Source organism: Tupaia chinensis, unplaced genomic scaffold (genome assembly GCF_000334495.1).
Source record: "Tupaia chinensis unplaced genomic scaffold, TupChi_1.0 Scaffold000627_1, whole genome shotgun sequence".
Lineage (NCBI taxonomy): Eukaryota > Metazoa > Chordata > Mammalia > Scandentia > Tupaiidae > Tupaia > Tupaia belangeri.
The window spans coordinates 2,525,292-2,539,820 of NW_006160147.1; the positions used below are offsets into that span (position 1 = coordinate 2,525,292).

At 54.6% G+C, this 14,529-nt stretch overlaps 1 protein-coding gene and 2 long non-coding RNA genes across 16 annotated transcripts in view; 2 read left to right on the top strand and 1 right to left on the bottom strand.

Moving 5' to 3' along the window:
• PLEKHA6 (pleckstrin homology domain containing A6) overlaps positions 1-14,529 on the bottom strand; it is a 164,663-nt gene that overhangs the window by 41,646 nt on the left and 108,488 nt on the right. For 12 of the 13 annotated variants that reach the window (XR_003551192.1, XM_027776038.1, XM_027776036.1 and 9 more), the window contains 4 exons: positions 6,010-6,090; positions 5,254-5,368; positions 3,058-3,162; positions 2,434-2,506 (listed from right to left, as the gene is read on the bottom strand). Coding sequence is in view for 12 of the 13 variants with exons in the window: in XM_027776038.1 (XP_027631839.1) it covers positions 2,434-2,506; positions 3,058-3,162; positions 5,254-5,368; positions 6,010-6,090 (374 nt within the window). In the remaining variant the exon portion in view is untranslated. Of the gene's footprint in view, positions 1-2,433; positions 2,507-3,057; positions 3,163-5,253; positions 5,369-6,009; positions 6,091-8,282; positions 8,743-14,529 lie in introns of those variants that run through there. The other variant, XM_027776042.1, reaches the window with a different exon arrangement.
• Positions 8,804-12,438, top strand: LOC102488471 (uncharacterized). Of its 2 annotated transcripts, none has more exons than XR_336112.2 (4): positions 8,804-9,955; positions 10,055-10,117; positions 11,803-11,906; positions 12,143-12,438. It is a non-coding gene; the product is annotated as an uncharacterized LOC102488471 (long non-coding RNA). The 2 variants fall into 2 exon arrangements; XR_336113.2 differs by having other exon boundaries at positions 12,216-12,438.
• LOC106733154 (uncharacterized) overlaps positions 13,821-14,529 on the top strand; it is a 3,085-nt gene continuing 2,376 nt past the window's right edge. The window contains exon 1 of the long non-coding RNA XR_001371194.2: positions 13,821-14,405. This is a non-coding gene — a long non-coding RNA (uncharacterized LOC106733154). The remainder of the gene's footprint in view (positions 14,406-14,529) is intronic.

Genomic DNA, 14,529 nt, shown 5'->3' on the forward strand with positions numbered 1-14,529 from the left:
CGGGTGGGGGGGGGGGGGGGGGAGTAAATCAGTATCAGTGACCAGGGGCTGCCTGTCTACGTCGGGCACTCAGGCCATGGTGTGAGCCTTCCTGGAGCTGAGGGTGTGGTGGCCCTGCAGACACTCCCAGATGCTGGGGCTGTAGTGGTGAACAAAGGGGTGGTGCCTACCCTCGGCAGCTCACGTGCTAGTGCACAAGTGAGTTAGTAACAGCTCACACGGTTGGCATGTTCGCTATGTGTCAGACACTGCTTGCAGGCAAACGCCGTCCTGAGTTTAACCTTCCCATCAGAAGAGGTCTGATCAGTACCCGCGTTTCACAGGGAGGGAAGTTGAGGCACAGAGAAATAACGTGTCCGAGGCCACTTAAGTAGTAGAATTGGTCTTTGAACCCAAGTACTCTGACTCCAAAGCTAGCATTCTTCATATCTATATCTATATCTGTCTGTCTATTTATCTATCTATTTTCTTTCTATATGAGACACAAATATATGAGGAGGGGGTTTGGGAGAACAGGCACCCCTACAGGGCCTTCATGCCACAATCCGCCCCTAGTCTCACCCAGTCCAGTGTGCTCAGGGAGGTTGCAGGATGTGAACCCAGCACCTTTCCTGGGTGGGTCCAATTGCATTCCCGCTACACTACCCTCTGGCCCACAAAGCTAGCATCCTTGATCACTACCCTATCCATCCTGCCTCACTACATGAGAGACTTCCAACAGTGACCCACGTAACAGGGTGATAGGACGGAGCGTGGGAGAGTGAGCTCTCCTGTTGTTTGTACTCTGGCTCCTCCAGGTAAGTTTTTCTAAGGTTTTTCTAGGCCCCCTCCTGCTGCAGATCCCCTTGAAGGTCCTGGAGTGTCCATAGGAAAACGTGCCTCTGTGTGGAGCCTCCCCGGCCCTCTCCTCCCTAGGGTCAAGCTACCAACTGGGCTGTCCCATAATTCATCAGGCTTCAGAGGAGCCCGAGAGATGAGCAAATCCCCCAGCTCTCTGCAGAAGGCCATAATGGTGGGGATGCTCTGTGGAACAGGGAGGGGGCTGGGATGAGATCATAGCAAGACCCTCCCCACTTCCTGGGATTGCTATTTATTCCCTGGGCTGGGGGCTGAAAACCACAGTCAGGCTTCAGAAGAAATCTCTGTAGGATTATAAAGTCCCCAAGCTCTGCTTCTCTGCACTCTCATGTCCACAAGATGCTTGAGCCATCTGCCCCGTGGTTCAGCTTCTCTGTCCAGACCTCAGCCTGGTGCCAAGGAAGGGGTGAGTCACAGGAGCAGGAGGGCCTGGGGCTGGAGCCCAGGACTGTCATCCTCCAGAGAGGAGGTCCTGGCCTGGCAGATCCAGGCCAGTGTTTAGGGGGCACGCTGAGACCATCTCCTGATGGGCAATGACCTCGTTTTGGCCCTAAATCCTGAGGACTCAGCACTGGCCCTGGCCTCAGCAGATTCTTTTCTCTGAACCTTGGGCTTTCCTCTGCGACCAGGCCCTGTGGTACTCAGCCCCTTCCTGATCTCTCCTCGGGCCCAGGGACAGCAGTACTTGGGGGGTGGGGGGGTCACCGGGTACAGCCTTTATTTGCCAGAGTTAATGATTCACTGGGTTGCTCCCAGGAGGCCAGAGGAAATCAGGACTCTGCCATTTCTGGGCAAGGAAGCAAAGGAAACATCCTCTCCTGCTTTGAAATCATTTCCCCCTCCCTCCCCTTTACCCCCCATGTCTGTTTCCTCCCACAGCATCAGTGACGCCACCATTTCTGTCATCAACCCTTGCCGTGCCCTGGTGCCCGCCTTGACACAATGCTGCTGTATAGATTTTAAAAATAACTTCCTAGAAGCGCTTGTGCCAAAAGTTATCAGATCTCTGTCCTCCTTTTTTTTTGTTTTGCTTTTCTGAGAGGGTAGGGAGTGAGCGCTGGCGGCAGAGGGCAGAGGCTAGGTTCGACGTGATTGAACCCCTTCCATGGGCTGCACTGTTTTGGGTGTGTGAACACAGCCACCAATGAGACTGACAAACCCCTGCCTTCATGGGCCAGACCGGACAATCCAGGGACGGGGAAGGTCAACACACAAGTCCCAATTAGTAGACGACCTACTAGCAGTAACTGCTGTCTCCTCTCCTTCCTCCGCTTCCTCTCAGCCCTCCGGAACGTCACCATCTATGTGATGGCCTCGTGCACCCACTGTCACCAGCTGGCACCTTGGGCTCTGCTGGAAACCTAGCAGGGACTCAGTCCAGACTGCTGGATGAGTAAGCAAGTGAACGTGTACACGAGTGAGTGAGCTTTGCTCTTATCTCTGTGCCACACCCTACTGCTGCTGGGGGCTACCCTGGGCGATCTGTCCTGCCGCTGCCTATGCGGAGATGGTAGAACAGGAGGAGTGGGGGCCCTAGGTTCCTTCTGCCCCTGCCAGCCCGAGGGTCAAGCTCACCTTTATAGTAGAAGAGGCAGCGGTCCACCAGGACAAACCAGCGCTTGTTCCACTGCTTGACCCCGGAGCTGGCCTGCAGGACAGTGGAGAGACAGATAAGAGTGACATTCCACAGGGCATGGAGGAGGGGGGGATGCGGGGCAGAATGCGGCACTAATTTTAAGGATACCCAGGCTCTAGCTGCAGTTCTGCTGCTAACACGTGGCAGCGACCCCCTTGGGACCTCAGCTGCCGGAAACTGACATTAGATTATTGCCTGTGACCTTCCCGCTCTGCCATTCTGGGTCTCAGTCCCTCCCTGGGGATGACATAAAGGGCAAGGGATGAGCCAGAATGAGCGTGTGGAAGGGCAGGCAGGGACAGTGGCGAGGTCAGTCTGGGGAGAGCTGGTGGCCCCCCAGACTTGAAGGGGAGTCCAGCTGGATCACAAATTTGTCACTAATTCTTCTGTGCGACCTTGAATAGATACTCAACTTCTCGAAGGGTTTATAAAATTGAGAGGCAGTCACAGAGACCATGGGGGAGGACATACCCGAAGACTACATGGCTTGTCACAAGTGCAAAGGGGTCCAATGCGACGAGGAGACATTGGGGCCACGTGAGCAGGATGCAGGGCGACCTTACCTGTTTGAAGAGCCAGCCCGCCTTGGTGACGGGTGCGTTGGGGTTCCTCTTCATGGAGTGTGAGCGCTTGCCAAAGGCGATGGCCTTGCGGGACGTTCGGGTCGCCTAGGGAGCACAGAGAAGCTGACCTAATGTCCCCCCTGGCCTTCCTCTGCTGTCTGCGGGGCAGCCATCCCTGCTAGGAGCTGTATCTCTCCAGGGTCACCCCTGGGGTGCCCTCACGCTATGAGGCACAGGTGTGGATCTTGGATCTGTTATTAACTCAAGGATGTAGCCTTTCAATTCTTTGGCTCTCTCATCTCTAAAGTGGGGCTCAAAAATAATTAAGGCTGTGTCACAGCCTTAATTATTTTTCTTGAAAAGAAAATATTTCTCGAGGCTGGCAGGTGGCATGGTGGTTAAGGCGCTAGACTCTCACATGGCTGACCATGGTTCAAGTCCCGGACCTGGTGGTTTGCTTTCTCATTTTCTCTCTCTAGTCAAATTAAAAACATAATAACTTGAGTGTATTAAGCATTCTAAGAGCAGAGATAGCTTTCTAAAATGTGTGAAGGAAAAAGAAGGAAGGAAGCCAAAGAGAAAGGTACCTGGGTCCACCTGGAGCACCAGCCTGCTCCCCGCAGAGAAGCACACTTTGTGAGAACCAATGGAAAGGAGCCTGAGCTACTGGAACCTATTCCCTATGAATTCATGGCATGATGGGTGTTAAAAATAAACTAATCTGTGGTCTATAAAAAAACAAAACAATAATAATAAAAACAAAAAAACATAATAATAAATAAAATAAATAATTATTAAAAAAAAAAGAAAAGTAAAGTATTTCTCATTTCCCTTCAGGCCCATCGCTTCCCTCTTCTTGCTGTCCACATCTTTCATAACACTTCCTGACATCCCCTCAACCGTGAGCTAATTCCCCACATCGCTGTCCTCTCGGAGGCTTTTTCATTGTCTCCTGCCCTTCAGGTATCCTTCCAGGTCCTCACTGCCATGACTGGACGTGTCGCCTTCCAGCTTCCGGCATCAATCTTTCCTGACGCACTGCAGCCTGACCTCCCGCCTTTACCCTCTGCCCACTCTCAGCTCCTCGGGCCTTACTTCGGGATCTAAGGATTTGGGATCAGCCCTCTCCTTCCTCACGTCTCATCACTGTAGAAATGTTGTTGCTCTTTTATTTATTTATTTGCTTGTTTGTTTGTTTTTCCTATAGGGCGCATGTGCTCATTGGAAAGACAGAAAGGCACAAAGAAAGAAAGCAAGAAATCACCCCCCAGGGGGAGGTCCTGCCACAATCCCTTCTCTTCCACTCTCCTCTCAGGATTTTGGGCATACGCACACATGCATCCGGCATGAGTTTCAAGCCACCAGGTCCAGCGCTCAAATCACAATTGACCACGTGGGGATTTAGTGCTTCAGCCACTATGCCACCCGCTGGCTCTTGAGGACGACCCTCCAGTGCTAGCTTTATACCTTGGGATGCCCTCAGCTTCGAGGCCCTCCACCACCACTCTGGCTCCATTCCCGGGGCCACCCAGATCTTGGACCTTAGCAGCACCCCAAACCCCTTCAGCATGAGCATCCTCAGTGCTAGCATTCCCATTTTCTAATCACAACACTCCACCCTGTGGGCCTTCTTGCTCCGTTGCTCAACGACACCCACTTTTCTACACTGAGATCCCCAAATGCTTCAATCCTGGATGCTCTCGCCTCCCAAACACCACCGTTGTCATCTGTCCTCATCCCTTTTTGCTACTCATTCTCCATGATGAATTAAGGTTGTTTCCCTGAAACACACACAGTATTATCCTGTCACTTTCTTGCTTAACATTTCTTACTGGCCGCCATCACTCAGGGTGAGTTCGGTTTCTCGGCACGGCACGGCACGGCACGGCACACAAGAAAGGGTCTGTCAGACCTGGTGCTATGCCCTTCACCCCTTTACCGGACAGGGTCTGTCAGATCCGGCGCCATGCCCCTCCACCCCTTTACCTTCACACTGCCAAGCTGGAGGATCTCCTACAAGGTTCTGGCCCAAGCCCTCTCCCCTTCCCATTCTCCACTCTCTTCCTGAGTCCCCTGCTCTCTGGAGCCTGCAGAAATAGACAAGCTGACTAGGATTTCCCAGGATTCCCCAAGATCCCAGTAAACAGGCCCTGCAGACACTCCTGCATGACAGCTCGTCCTGAGAGTTGGACTCACCCGGATGCTGGGCCGCTCTGGAGGGACCTCGGACACCATGCTGTGGTTGGGTATGTCACTGTTGGTGGTAGCCGGGCGTTTCCCACCTGTTTTATTGGACATGTCCAAGGCTGATCTGATTTCAAGTTGATGGAAAGGAAGAGACTAGTCAGGGCCAAGAAAGAGCAGAAACTGTCCCTGTCCCCACCCTGTCACCCTCTGTTCCAGCACTGGCACAAAGCCAGGTCTCCTAAATACCATCAAGAGGTCCTCTTGGCTCTTCCTTCAGCCCTTCTGAGACAATAGGCCAGCAATCCTGGACATTCTCCTCTTTCTTTCCTCTGCATTCAAAAATCCTAGACCCTCCAGAACGCTTTTCCCTTCTAATTTCAAGTGAGAGCTGATTACTTATCCTCCCCCACACCTCCGCCTTTCATTTGGTGAGCCAGGGTTCACAGTGGATGGATTAGCATTCAGCATTCAGAAGTCTGTCAGATTCCCTGGGTGCTGCCCTCACAGGTCCCTAGTGGCATGCCAACCACACACAGGGCTGTCTTCATCCTCTAGCTCACCCTGCAGGTATAACCTGACCACTGCTAGATCCCGGGAAAAGCGGATGAGGGTCTCAAGGCAGCCCGGCCTCAGAAATGTCTGGTGCTCAGAGTGAGGTGGGTGACCCCAAAGCCCTTCTCCTCTCCTTTCCTCCCTACTAAGCGTGGTGGCAAGGTGACAGTGGACAGTGGTGGGAAACCCATGAGTAAGTAAAGGCAAACCTACGTTTTCAAGTCGAATTTCTTGTTTTCCTCTGGGACCTGGCCGGTCACTGGGTGTAGAAATGTATTCCGTCTTTCATTGTGGCTGCGGAGAAAGCAAGAGTGCGGAGTTGTAGTAAAGATGACAAAGTCAGCGACAGAACCAAGGGGAGGACTCTGGGCAGTGACAGGAATGGGTGATATGAACACGGGACCAGTGGGAGGCAAGATGGAGGGAGGGCTGCTGGGAAGAAGCTGCATTTGGGAAAGGGTTGGGGGTGAGGGGTGGGAGAGGAAGAACCGAAGCCTGGTTCCCTTCACTGGGCAGTGTTAACTACTTACTAGAGATCCCTGAGGCTAGAAACACGCCACACTTAGCTCTCAGTGGTCATCCTAGCTGTGGGCTGGCAGGTCAAGGGTAGGGGGGACTCTCCCGGGGAGACAGCCTGCCAGCACTCCTCATGGAGACGCTCCCTCGTTATTTGCTGAAATAACTCTCTCGTGACCTTGGACTCCTCCTTCTCCTGCCTCTTTTTCTTAAAAGGAAATGGGAGGCTCAGAAACTCCATTCTCGAGCTTGGACTGGGGCCACTCACACCCTGAGCCCAGGGTCTGTGTCTAAGAGCTGCTCCATGTCTAAGGGCTGCGCCGTGTCGCTGACACCTTGGGAGTGTTGGTACCAAGGTCAGCGCTGGCTTCCCAGTCCTCTCTCGTTAGGGATCTGTGGCCATTAGGGATCTGTGGCCAGGGCAGGACAGGGGGACGTGAGGACAGCCTGCCAGGAGGCCGAGGGGAGCAGGAACCGGGGCGGGGGGGGGGCACAGGCAGAGCAGAGGGGACCTGTGGTGGAGGTCTCTTTGGGAAGTCCGGCTGTGGACTCTCGGGGACAATGGGAGAATGGCAGCAGATGAGCCTGGAGGGGGCCTGGGGCAGTGGGACTGAGCCTTAGACAGCAGCCACCCGAGAGGGCTCCGTAGGTGGGGACCAGTCGGCTAGGACGGGGCAGAGCTGCGAACACCCGGCTGGTGAGGGCTGCCTGAGTTCAAGGTCCCCTTCAGTACCCGCCCTGGGAAACCCTGTGAGAACCCAGAGGAGGCTCCTCTCCTGAGTCGCAGGCACAGGGATGGCAACTGCCGAGGCTGGGCCCCTTAAGCACACCCCCAGCCTGCAGGGAGCATGGGGCCGGTGCCCTGCTTGGCCAGCTGGTCAGTGCCAGAGGAAAGGGCGTGGTCCTTCAACCTTTTGAGGACCCCCTTTCAATAGCCCACACACATCCCAGCCCTTGGGCTGTCTGCTGAAACTAAAGATAATATCAAAGAGAGTTTTTTTCAGCTTCCAAACCAGTTCTGTTTAGATCTAATCCAGAGACAGGCAGGAGACAGAGCCGACAGGCAGTGGCCGCAGGGTCAGTGCCAGAGGAAAGGGCGTGGTCCTTCAACCTTTTGAGGACCCCCTTTCAATAGCCCACACACATCCCAGCCCTTGGGCTGTCTGCTGAAACTAAAGATAATATCAAAGAGAGTTTTTTTCAGCTTCCAAACCAGTTCTGTTTAGATCTAATCCAGAGACAGGCAGGAGACAGAGCCGACAGGCAGTGGCCGCAGCCTGGGCTTTCTAGCCAGGACCGAAAACCTGGCCAGTGGCCACCAGGCCTGAACTCTCGTTCCAGACCCGTCTGCCACTCCCCAGACTTTACTGCCACCTCCCTCCCAGGTCCAGCAAGGCTGCTCCCCTCCACTGAATGCCAGGGAATCTTAGTCAGATGGCGTAGCTGTTTCCAGTAACCCTTGTCCTTGGCCCTGCCCCTTCAAGGCTGGGGAGCAGACAGTCTGTGACAACTAAGGTCCTTGAGGTGCCGAGTTCTCTGCTTTTTCCCTGCGGTGCAGGGCACCTGCCCCTCCTCCCCCATCCTGCTCCCGTTCCTTCTGCTCGGCACGGAACCTCCCCTGCAGGCACTGGTACACGTGCGCGCGCACACACACACAGGAGCACGCGCACAGTCGCTGTCAGCGGCCACAAGTCTTTCAGGGCATGGCAAAGCTCTCCTGCCCCAGGCTCTCCTACCCAGCAACCCCTACCCATGACGCGCTCCCTCCATCCCGGCGCTACCAATTTCAAAACAGCCTCCCCTCCAGGAGCACTGCAATGCAGCAGCGCTGACCCAGCTGCGGTTGCTCCACCAGGTCATCTCGAGCAGACCCCTCGCTCCAGAGCCCCTAGATCCAACCACGACGAGCTGCCCGCTCAGCCGGCTCCAGCTCACTCGGCTCACCGTGGGACCATGGAAGAAATCCCTACCTGACGCGTCGATCAGCCCGAAACTTCAACATCTTTTTGGCAGCTCTGCCCCCAGTTCGGCAGCCTCACAGGACCCGCTAGCCTCCCTGCTCCTACCATCCCTCTGCGAAGTAAGTCCTGTGATCCAACTCATAAGGCTGTGGCCAAGACGCAGGGTGACCGGGGCAGACTGCCGGGTTCCCCTCCTCTTGGTTCAGGCACTGGAGCAGAGGGCAGGGGCTCTCCCTGGGTGGTGGTAGGGGTCACCCAGGGCCCAAGTGGGCCTGCGGCGTCCTAGTATTCAGCCAGATTGCTACCGGTCAGAGTGCTGGAGGCAGAAGAAACCAGGAAGGGATGCTATCCTTCCAGTCCAGCTCCCCAAGGAGAAAATGCTGAAATGGAAAGACGGGCGAACACGGAGCAGGTGTAGCACTTCCAGGTAGTCCGACCTCTTTAAGCTAAGGACACAGAGTAGCTGGGCGGGCGGAGGAGTCTGGGGCTGCGTTCCCATCTGCACGGCAGAAACTCATGCCAGCCCAACCTGCAGGGAGACGGTCGTCCTGCCTCTCCAACTCCCAACCTGGAACACAGGCTCTGAGCTGAAAAGCAACCTGCTTCTCAGATCCCCTTCAGATCCTGCGGGCATAAGGGTTAAACGAAGCTACAGACTCATTCGCTGTTATTGCTGCCGCTGCTGAGAAGCAGAGATGGATGAAGTCTCCTCTCTCCTCTCTGCCTCCCCAGCCTTCTTCGGTCTGGACGGGAGCATAATGAATTTGGTGTCTCTGCACCCATCCCCCGCCCCCGCCCCCGCCCTGCTCCCCTCAGGTGCAGCCCCAGAGTGCTTGCCCTCTGCTCATGGTGGTCCAGCGGCTGAGGGGCAGTCCAGCAGAGGGGCGTGGATGCTGTGCACCCTGAACTGGCAACAACGGTCAGGCTTCTCTGCTCAGAAGAAATTGACGGAGAGCTTCCTCTCAAGGCTTGTGAAGACAAGGGCAGCAAATGGGGCTTGCGAGGGGGTCACCATGTGTTTATTGTTGAAAATCTTCCCAGACGCAAGATGATAAATTCCAGCTGGGGACTGTCAGATCTGCTCAGGAGCATGGAGGATTGTTTGCACCGATGTTAATTCCCCTGCATTCTCCAGAGGCCAAAGATGGTCAAATCGCCCCTTGCCCTAACGTCCCCCATATCTTAGGATCCTTAAAGTGCTGGGCTTTCTGAAGGTCACCTCTCCCACTCCCCTGTCTCCAAGCAAGCCCGCTCTCCAGTCAATTCTCCTTAAGTGTCTTGGTTGTTTGGAAAGGGTTCTAGCCACGGAGGCTCCAGACCCACTACTGTCTCATCCCACGGAGACGTCCGCGCTGGTGCACGTCTCAGTTCCTCTGGGCTTCCGACTGATTTATTATTCCACGCTGTCTTCACATGACAGATGCCTTTTTAGCAGCACCAGCCATTCTGCTGACATCATAGTCTATTGTTATGGCAATTCTGTGATGTCACGACAGACAGGAAGGGAGAGACTAATCGAATTTGTTGGGTTGAGGACAGAATTTGGTCAGGAAACTATGCACTTGGTGGACGGAAAAGCAAACAGACCACATTATTATTTAACCCATGAGGAGACCAGCTGGTCGGAGGTCACTGGCGTCAACAGCTGCTGCTATTTAAACAGCTAATCTTAAATCCAAAAGGTCAGTATATTCGGCCATTTAGTGGGACAGTGGGACATTTGCAAATGATCTATCCTCGTGACAGGAGGCCTCCGTTTTCTGATCCCGCCCTCTCCCTAGTCCTACTGTGGTTATGAAGGCTGGACCTCTCCTGAGGCCCACTGAGGTCCCTGCCCGTGCACTGTAAGTACTCAGTAAAGGCTTGTTGAATGAGTAAGTGAACGAAGAAGAAAAGCAACTCTCCCAGCTCCGATGTAATTTTTAGCCACCTGCATTTGGAGTTTGACATTCTATTACCAAGGGCTTCCCTTTCTTAGCTTGCTCTTAAAATTAATTACTTCCTCTCCAAGAGAGAAACTCTGTTTCTGCCTGTCGCCCCCTCACTCGGCTTCCCTGCCTGGCTCCCCCCTGCATATACAGCTCGGCTTTGATCCATCTTCATTAGGAGGGGAAGAAAATTAAGCTCCTCTGCACAGGAGGAGGAGGAGGGGTGCTGCACTGGGGAAATGAGTTTTCTTCCTCTAGAAGGCAAAAATATCCCCTCCCTCTTCAAGCTGAGCTCTGGGGCCTCCCACAGGCTTTGCTTCAGTTGCAAGTTAAATGACTTCTCCCCTGGCTCAGGGAAGAGAGAAGAGAGCAGAGCAGGAAGGAGGGGAGGACCCAGGGCTCAAGGCTTTTCTCCTGCTCAGAGAGAGCTCAGAGATCCTCATGCAGCGATGCAGGGACCGCTGCCCGATCTACCTGTAAATGAGGTCCCACTGCTGTCTCAACAGCGTGCCACGCTGGGCTTCTTTCCCTTCACCACCGACCGGCACAGAACGACAGGTTTTCATGTGAGGTTAGCCATCAAGAACGTCCCAGGTGAAGGGCAGTAGAAACGGAACACGCATAGATCATCAGTTTTCTCCTCTTCCCTTCCATTTAAAAGGCTTCCATTTTTCAAGGACAAATAGTTACAAATGCATATCCAAATGGAGCTCTCAAATTCTACCCGAGGAAAGGAAGACTCAAGCAGGAAAGGATATTTTGTGGTAGAGGTTGGAATATCCCCAAACCCTGGGGTTGCCCGGCAGGTAGTCCCTTATCCACTATACCTATGAGGGTGGTCCCAGTGACAGGGCCCTGGGTGGCACTGACCAGGCTTTCAGTCCAAAGCCCAGCAGGGACACTTTCAGCAGTGTGACTTTCCTCAGTGACCCTTAGCTGTCTTGTGTGCAAAGGAGGGCCCTTCTAATTCTACGAAATAATAGTCGGAAACTTTGAAAATGCCAAGTGTTTTTTTGGTAAGAGATAATGGAGACTATAATCATTCTGCTTAAAAACAAATGAAGGACATGCCAGATGCGGTAGCTAGAAAATGAAAAACCCAGAGTCCTGGCTTATGAAGGTGTGTTTGAGGGGTGGGCTTGAGGGGGTGTCAGAACAGGCACTCCAGAAGTGCCGAGACTGGTAAGCTACAGAGAAAAGAGGCAGCCCCTCCCCACTTCCACGCCTTTGCCTTTTCACCTAGCTGGGACCGTTCTGTAGTTTCAGAGCCGTCCTGAACCCTGAAGTCCTAGGGACTTCCCAGTGATCGAGATCACCGGGCAGACTGAGCTCCAAGCCTTCTCCGGGAGAATCAGCATCCATGTGGAGTGTACTTGGCATGACACAGGCAAAAGCAGCAAAATCACCCCAAATCTGCATGATCCTCTGCAGGCATGCACGTTGGCATGTGCACACACACGCACACACACCCAGCCCCAGGCTGCACGCCCAGAGCTCCCACTGCGATAAATATTGAACAACTAGCGAGACACAGTGCATTCCTCCCACCCTATGGCCCCTCTTGGTTATCTACTGTACTCCAAGCTGCTTCATTTCCATAGCTCCTGAGAATCTGCTGACAGAGAATAAGCCCTGGCCGGCTCCTCTTCTAAAGATGCCTTGGCTTCGGGCACCGCAGCTCATTAGGTGGAGAGAGGACTGTGAGGTGAGTGGGAGGGGGCTGGCGTGCCCCATCCCTCCCACTTCCTTCTTTCTCCCAGCTAGCAAATTCCAAGACTGTCCACACTTTGGGGAGGATTTCTGCTGCCGCAGGGGAGGGGAAGGTGGAGAGAAGTTCAGCTCGGCTCGTTCTCCGCCTTCCACTCTGGGTCTCATCATTATGTTCAAGCAGCCTTATCTGCTCCAGCACTCTGCCCCAATTAAAACCAACTCGCTTTACAGTTCCAACATCCTGACATGCCTGACTTCGGAGATGCCCCAGCCATTTCTAACAGAAAATGGACTTTCCTACCAGGCTCTCCCCGCCAAGACATGGCTTTTCCTACCCGCTGCTGCCACGGAGACGAGGCCAGAGGCCAGGCCCTGGAAGCCCCTCTAGGTGCGTGGGTGGGAAGAAGGCCCTGAACAGCGCTACCTCTCCTGCTGCTACCTGCAGACCGAGCACCAGCTCTGCGGGTGTTGGGGAGTTCTGGTGTCTCCCACTCAGCCCCTGTGACTCTCTCCTCTGTCCTTGCGCCCCCCCCTTTTTTTTTTAGAGATTTTTGCTATAGGGTGCATGCACCCTAGAGAGAGACAGAAAGTAATAAATCACCCTCCCCCCCCCCAGGGGAATGGCCATGCCACAATCCCTTCTCCTCCATTCTCCTCTCGGGATTTTTTTTTGTTGTTGTTGAGAAAGGTTATAGGGCGCGTGCGCTCGCCAGAAGACAGAGAGACAGAGAGGGAGAAATCACCCCCCAGGGGGGATGGCCACACCACAATCCCTTCTCCTCCAGTCTCCTCTCGGGATCTTGGGCACACATGCACATGAGCCTGGCATGAGTTTAAGCTGATGGGTCCAGGACTCGAACCGCCGTCAACTACATGGTAGTCCAGCGACATAGCTATTACGCTAACTGCTGGTCCCTCTCCTCTCGGGATTTTGGGCACACACACAGCATGAGTTTTTAAGTTGCCAGGTCTGGGACGCGAACAGCAGTTGACCACATGGGAGTCCAGCGCCTTAACCACTACACCACCTGCTACCTCCTCGCACGCCCCCTCCACCTCCCATTTTGATGTCACAGTTATTTCCAAAAGGACAAGAACAGGGTGCCTCCCCGGGCAGATTTGGAACATCCTGACACACTAGGGTACTGGACTGAGTGTCCAGAAGACAAAACCCAAGCTGCTGCTCTGACGCTTCTCTCTGCCCACCCTCATGGCCTCCAGGCTACACACCTTCTCTGCTGTGGCCATCGTGGGGGGCTGGGGAATCCCACCCAAGCTCAGACTTCACCTCCAACAAACAGAAGAGGAGGCTCAGTGGACAAGGGAAGGCAATGACAAATCCGGGCCAGGGCCAGCGTCCTCCCTCCAGCCTGTATAGTGGGCCTTCCTGTCTCCCGGTGCACTCCCTGGTCCCTGATGGGCCTGGAAGGGCTCCTCTGTCTATGAAAGGACGTAGGGAAGCCCAAGGCGACAGGGGAGGGGAGGGGACACCGTGGGGGGAGAAGGGCTCATGCTCGAATGAGTAAGAGTGAGTGTGTGTGTGTGTGTGTGTGTGTGTAAGGGCTGGTGGCTATCATGCAGGGAAACCTCATGCTGAACTTCTATCCAGCTTGGATTATCTTCTCTGTAACACACCTTCTCTGCTGTGGCCATCGTGGGGGGCTGGGGAATCCCACCCAAGCTCAGACTTCACCTCCAACAAACAGAAGAGGAGGCTCAGTGGACAAGGGAAGGCAATGACAAATCCGGGCCAGGGCCAGCGTCCTCCCTCCAGCCTGTATAGTGGGCCTTCCTGTCTCCCGGTGCACTCCCTGGTCCCTGATGGGCCTGGAAGGGCTCCTCTGTCTATGAAAGGACGTAGGGAAGCCCAAGGCGACAGGGGAGGGGAGGGGGCACCGTGGGGGGAGAAGGGCTCATGCTCGAATGAGTAAGAGTGAGTGTGTGTGTGTGTGTGTGTGTAAGGGCTGGTGGCTATCATGCAGGGAAACCTCATGCTGAACTTCTATCCAGCTTGGATTATCTTCTCTGTAAACTGGTTCTTTTTCTTTATTAAATTCCATTTGTCTTCTGACAAATGAAGGTAACCAGGGTGGACCATCAGCAGACCCAGCCCTGAGATGAAAACTCTGACGTCTCCCATGTTAGCCAGTGAGGGGCTACACTGTTCAGCTTCTTGTGCCCTTGCCCCACCCCTCTGGCCACTTCCCGGGGCCTCCCCACCTCCCGGTGACCCGGGGACTAAGGAGGTAATGCCTGGCACCACAGGGCTCTCCGGGACTCCAGGCCATCATCCTCCGTGATACATGATTGACTGTCCTTCCCAGGGCCACGGTTGAGGACTGCGAGCCTACCACCCAGAGGCTGTCATGCGCAGGAGTGGAGGCCCTGTCCCCTTTCGCCCTGACCCAGCCGGGGACTTCTTGTGCAGCTGGTGCTCGTTTTGTCCTCCGCGGAGGGGAAAGGCAAGGAGCACAGCCTGTAGTTCCAGCTCCAGGTTTGCCTCATCCCAAGCGGAGTGGCTGTTGGAGGGCGCACTGGGCTCCAGCCTCCTCCCTCGCCTGGCTCCCAGTTGCCTCCTCCTGACAGTCAGCCTGAAGGGGTCCCAGGGGTAACAGGGC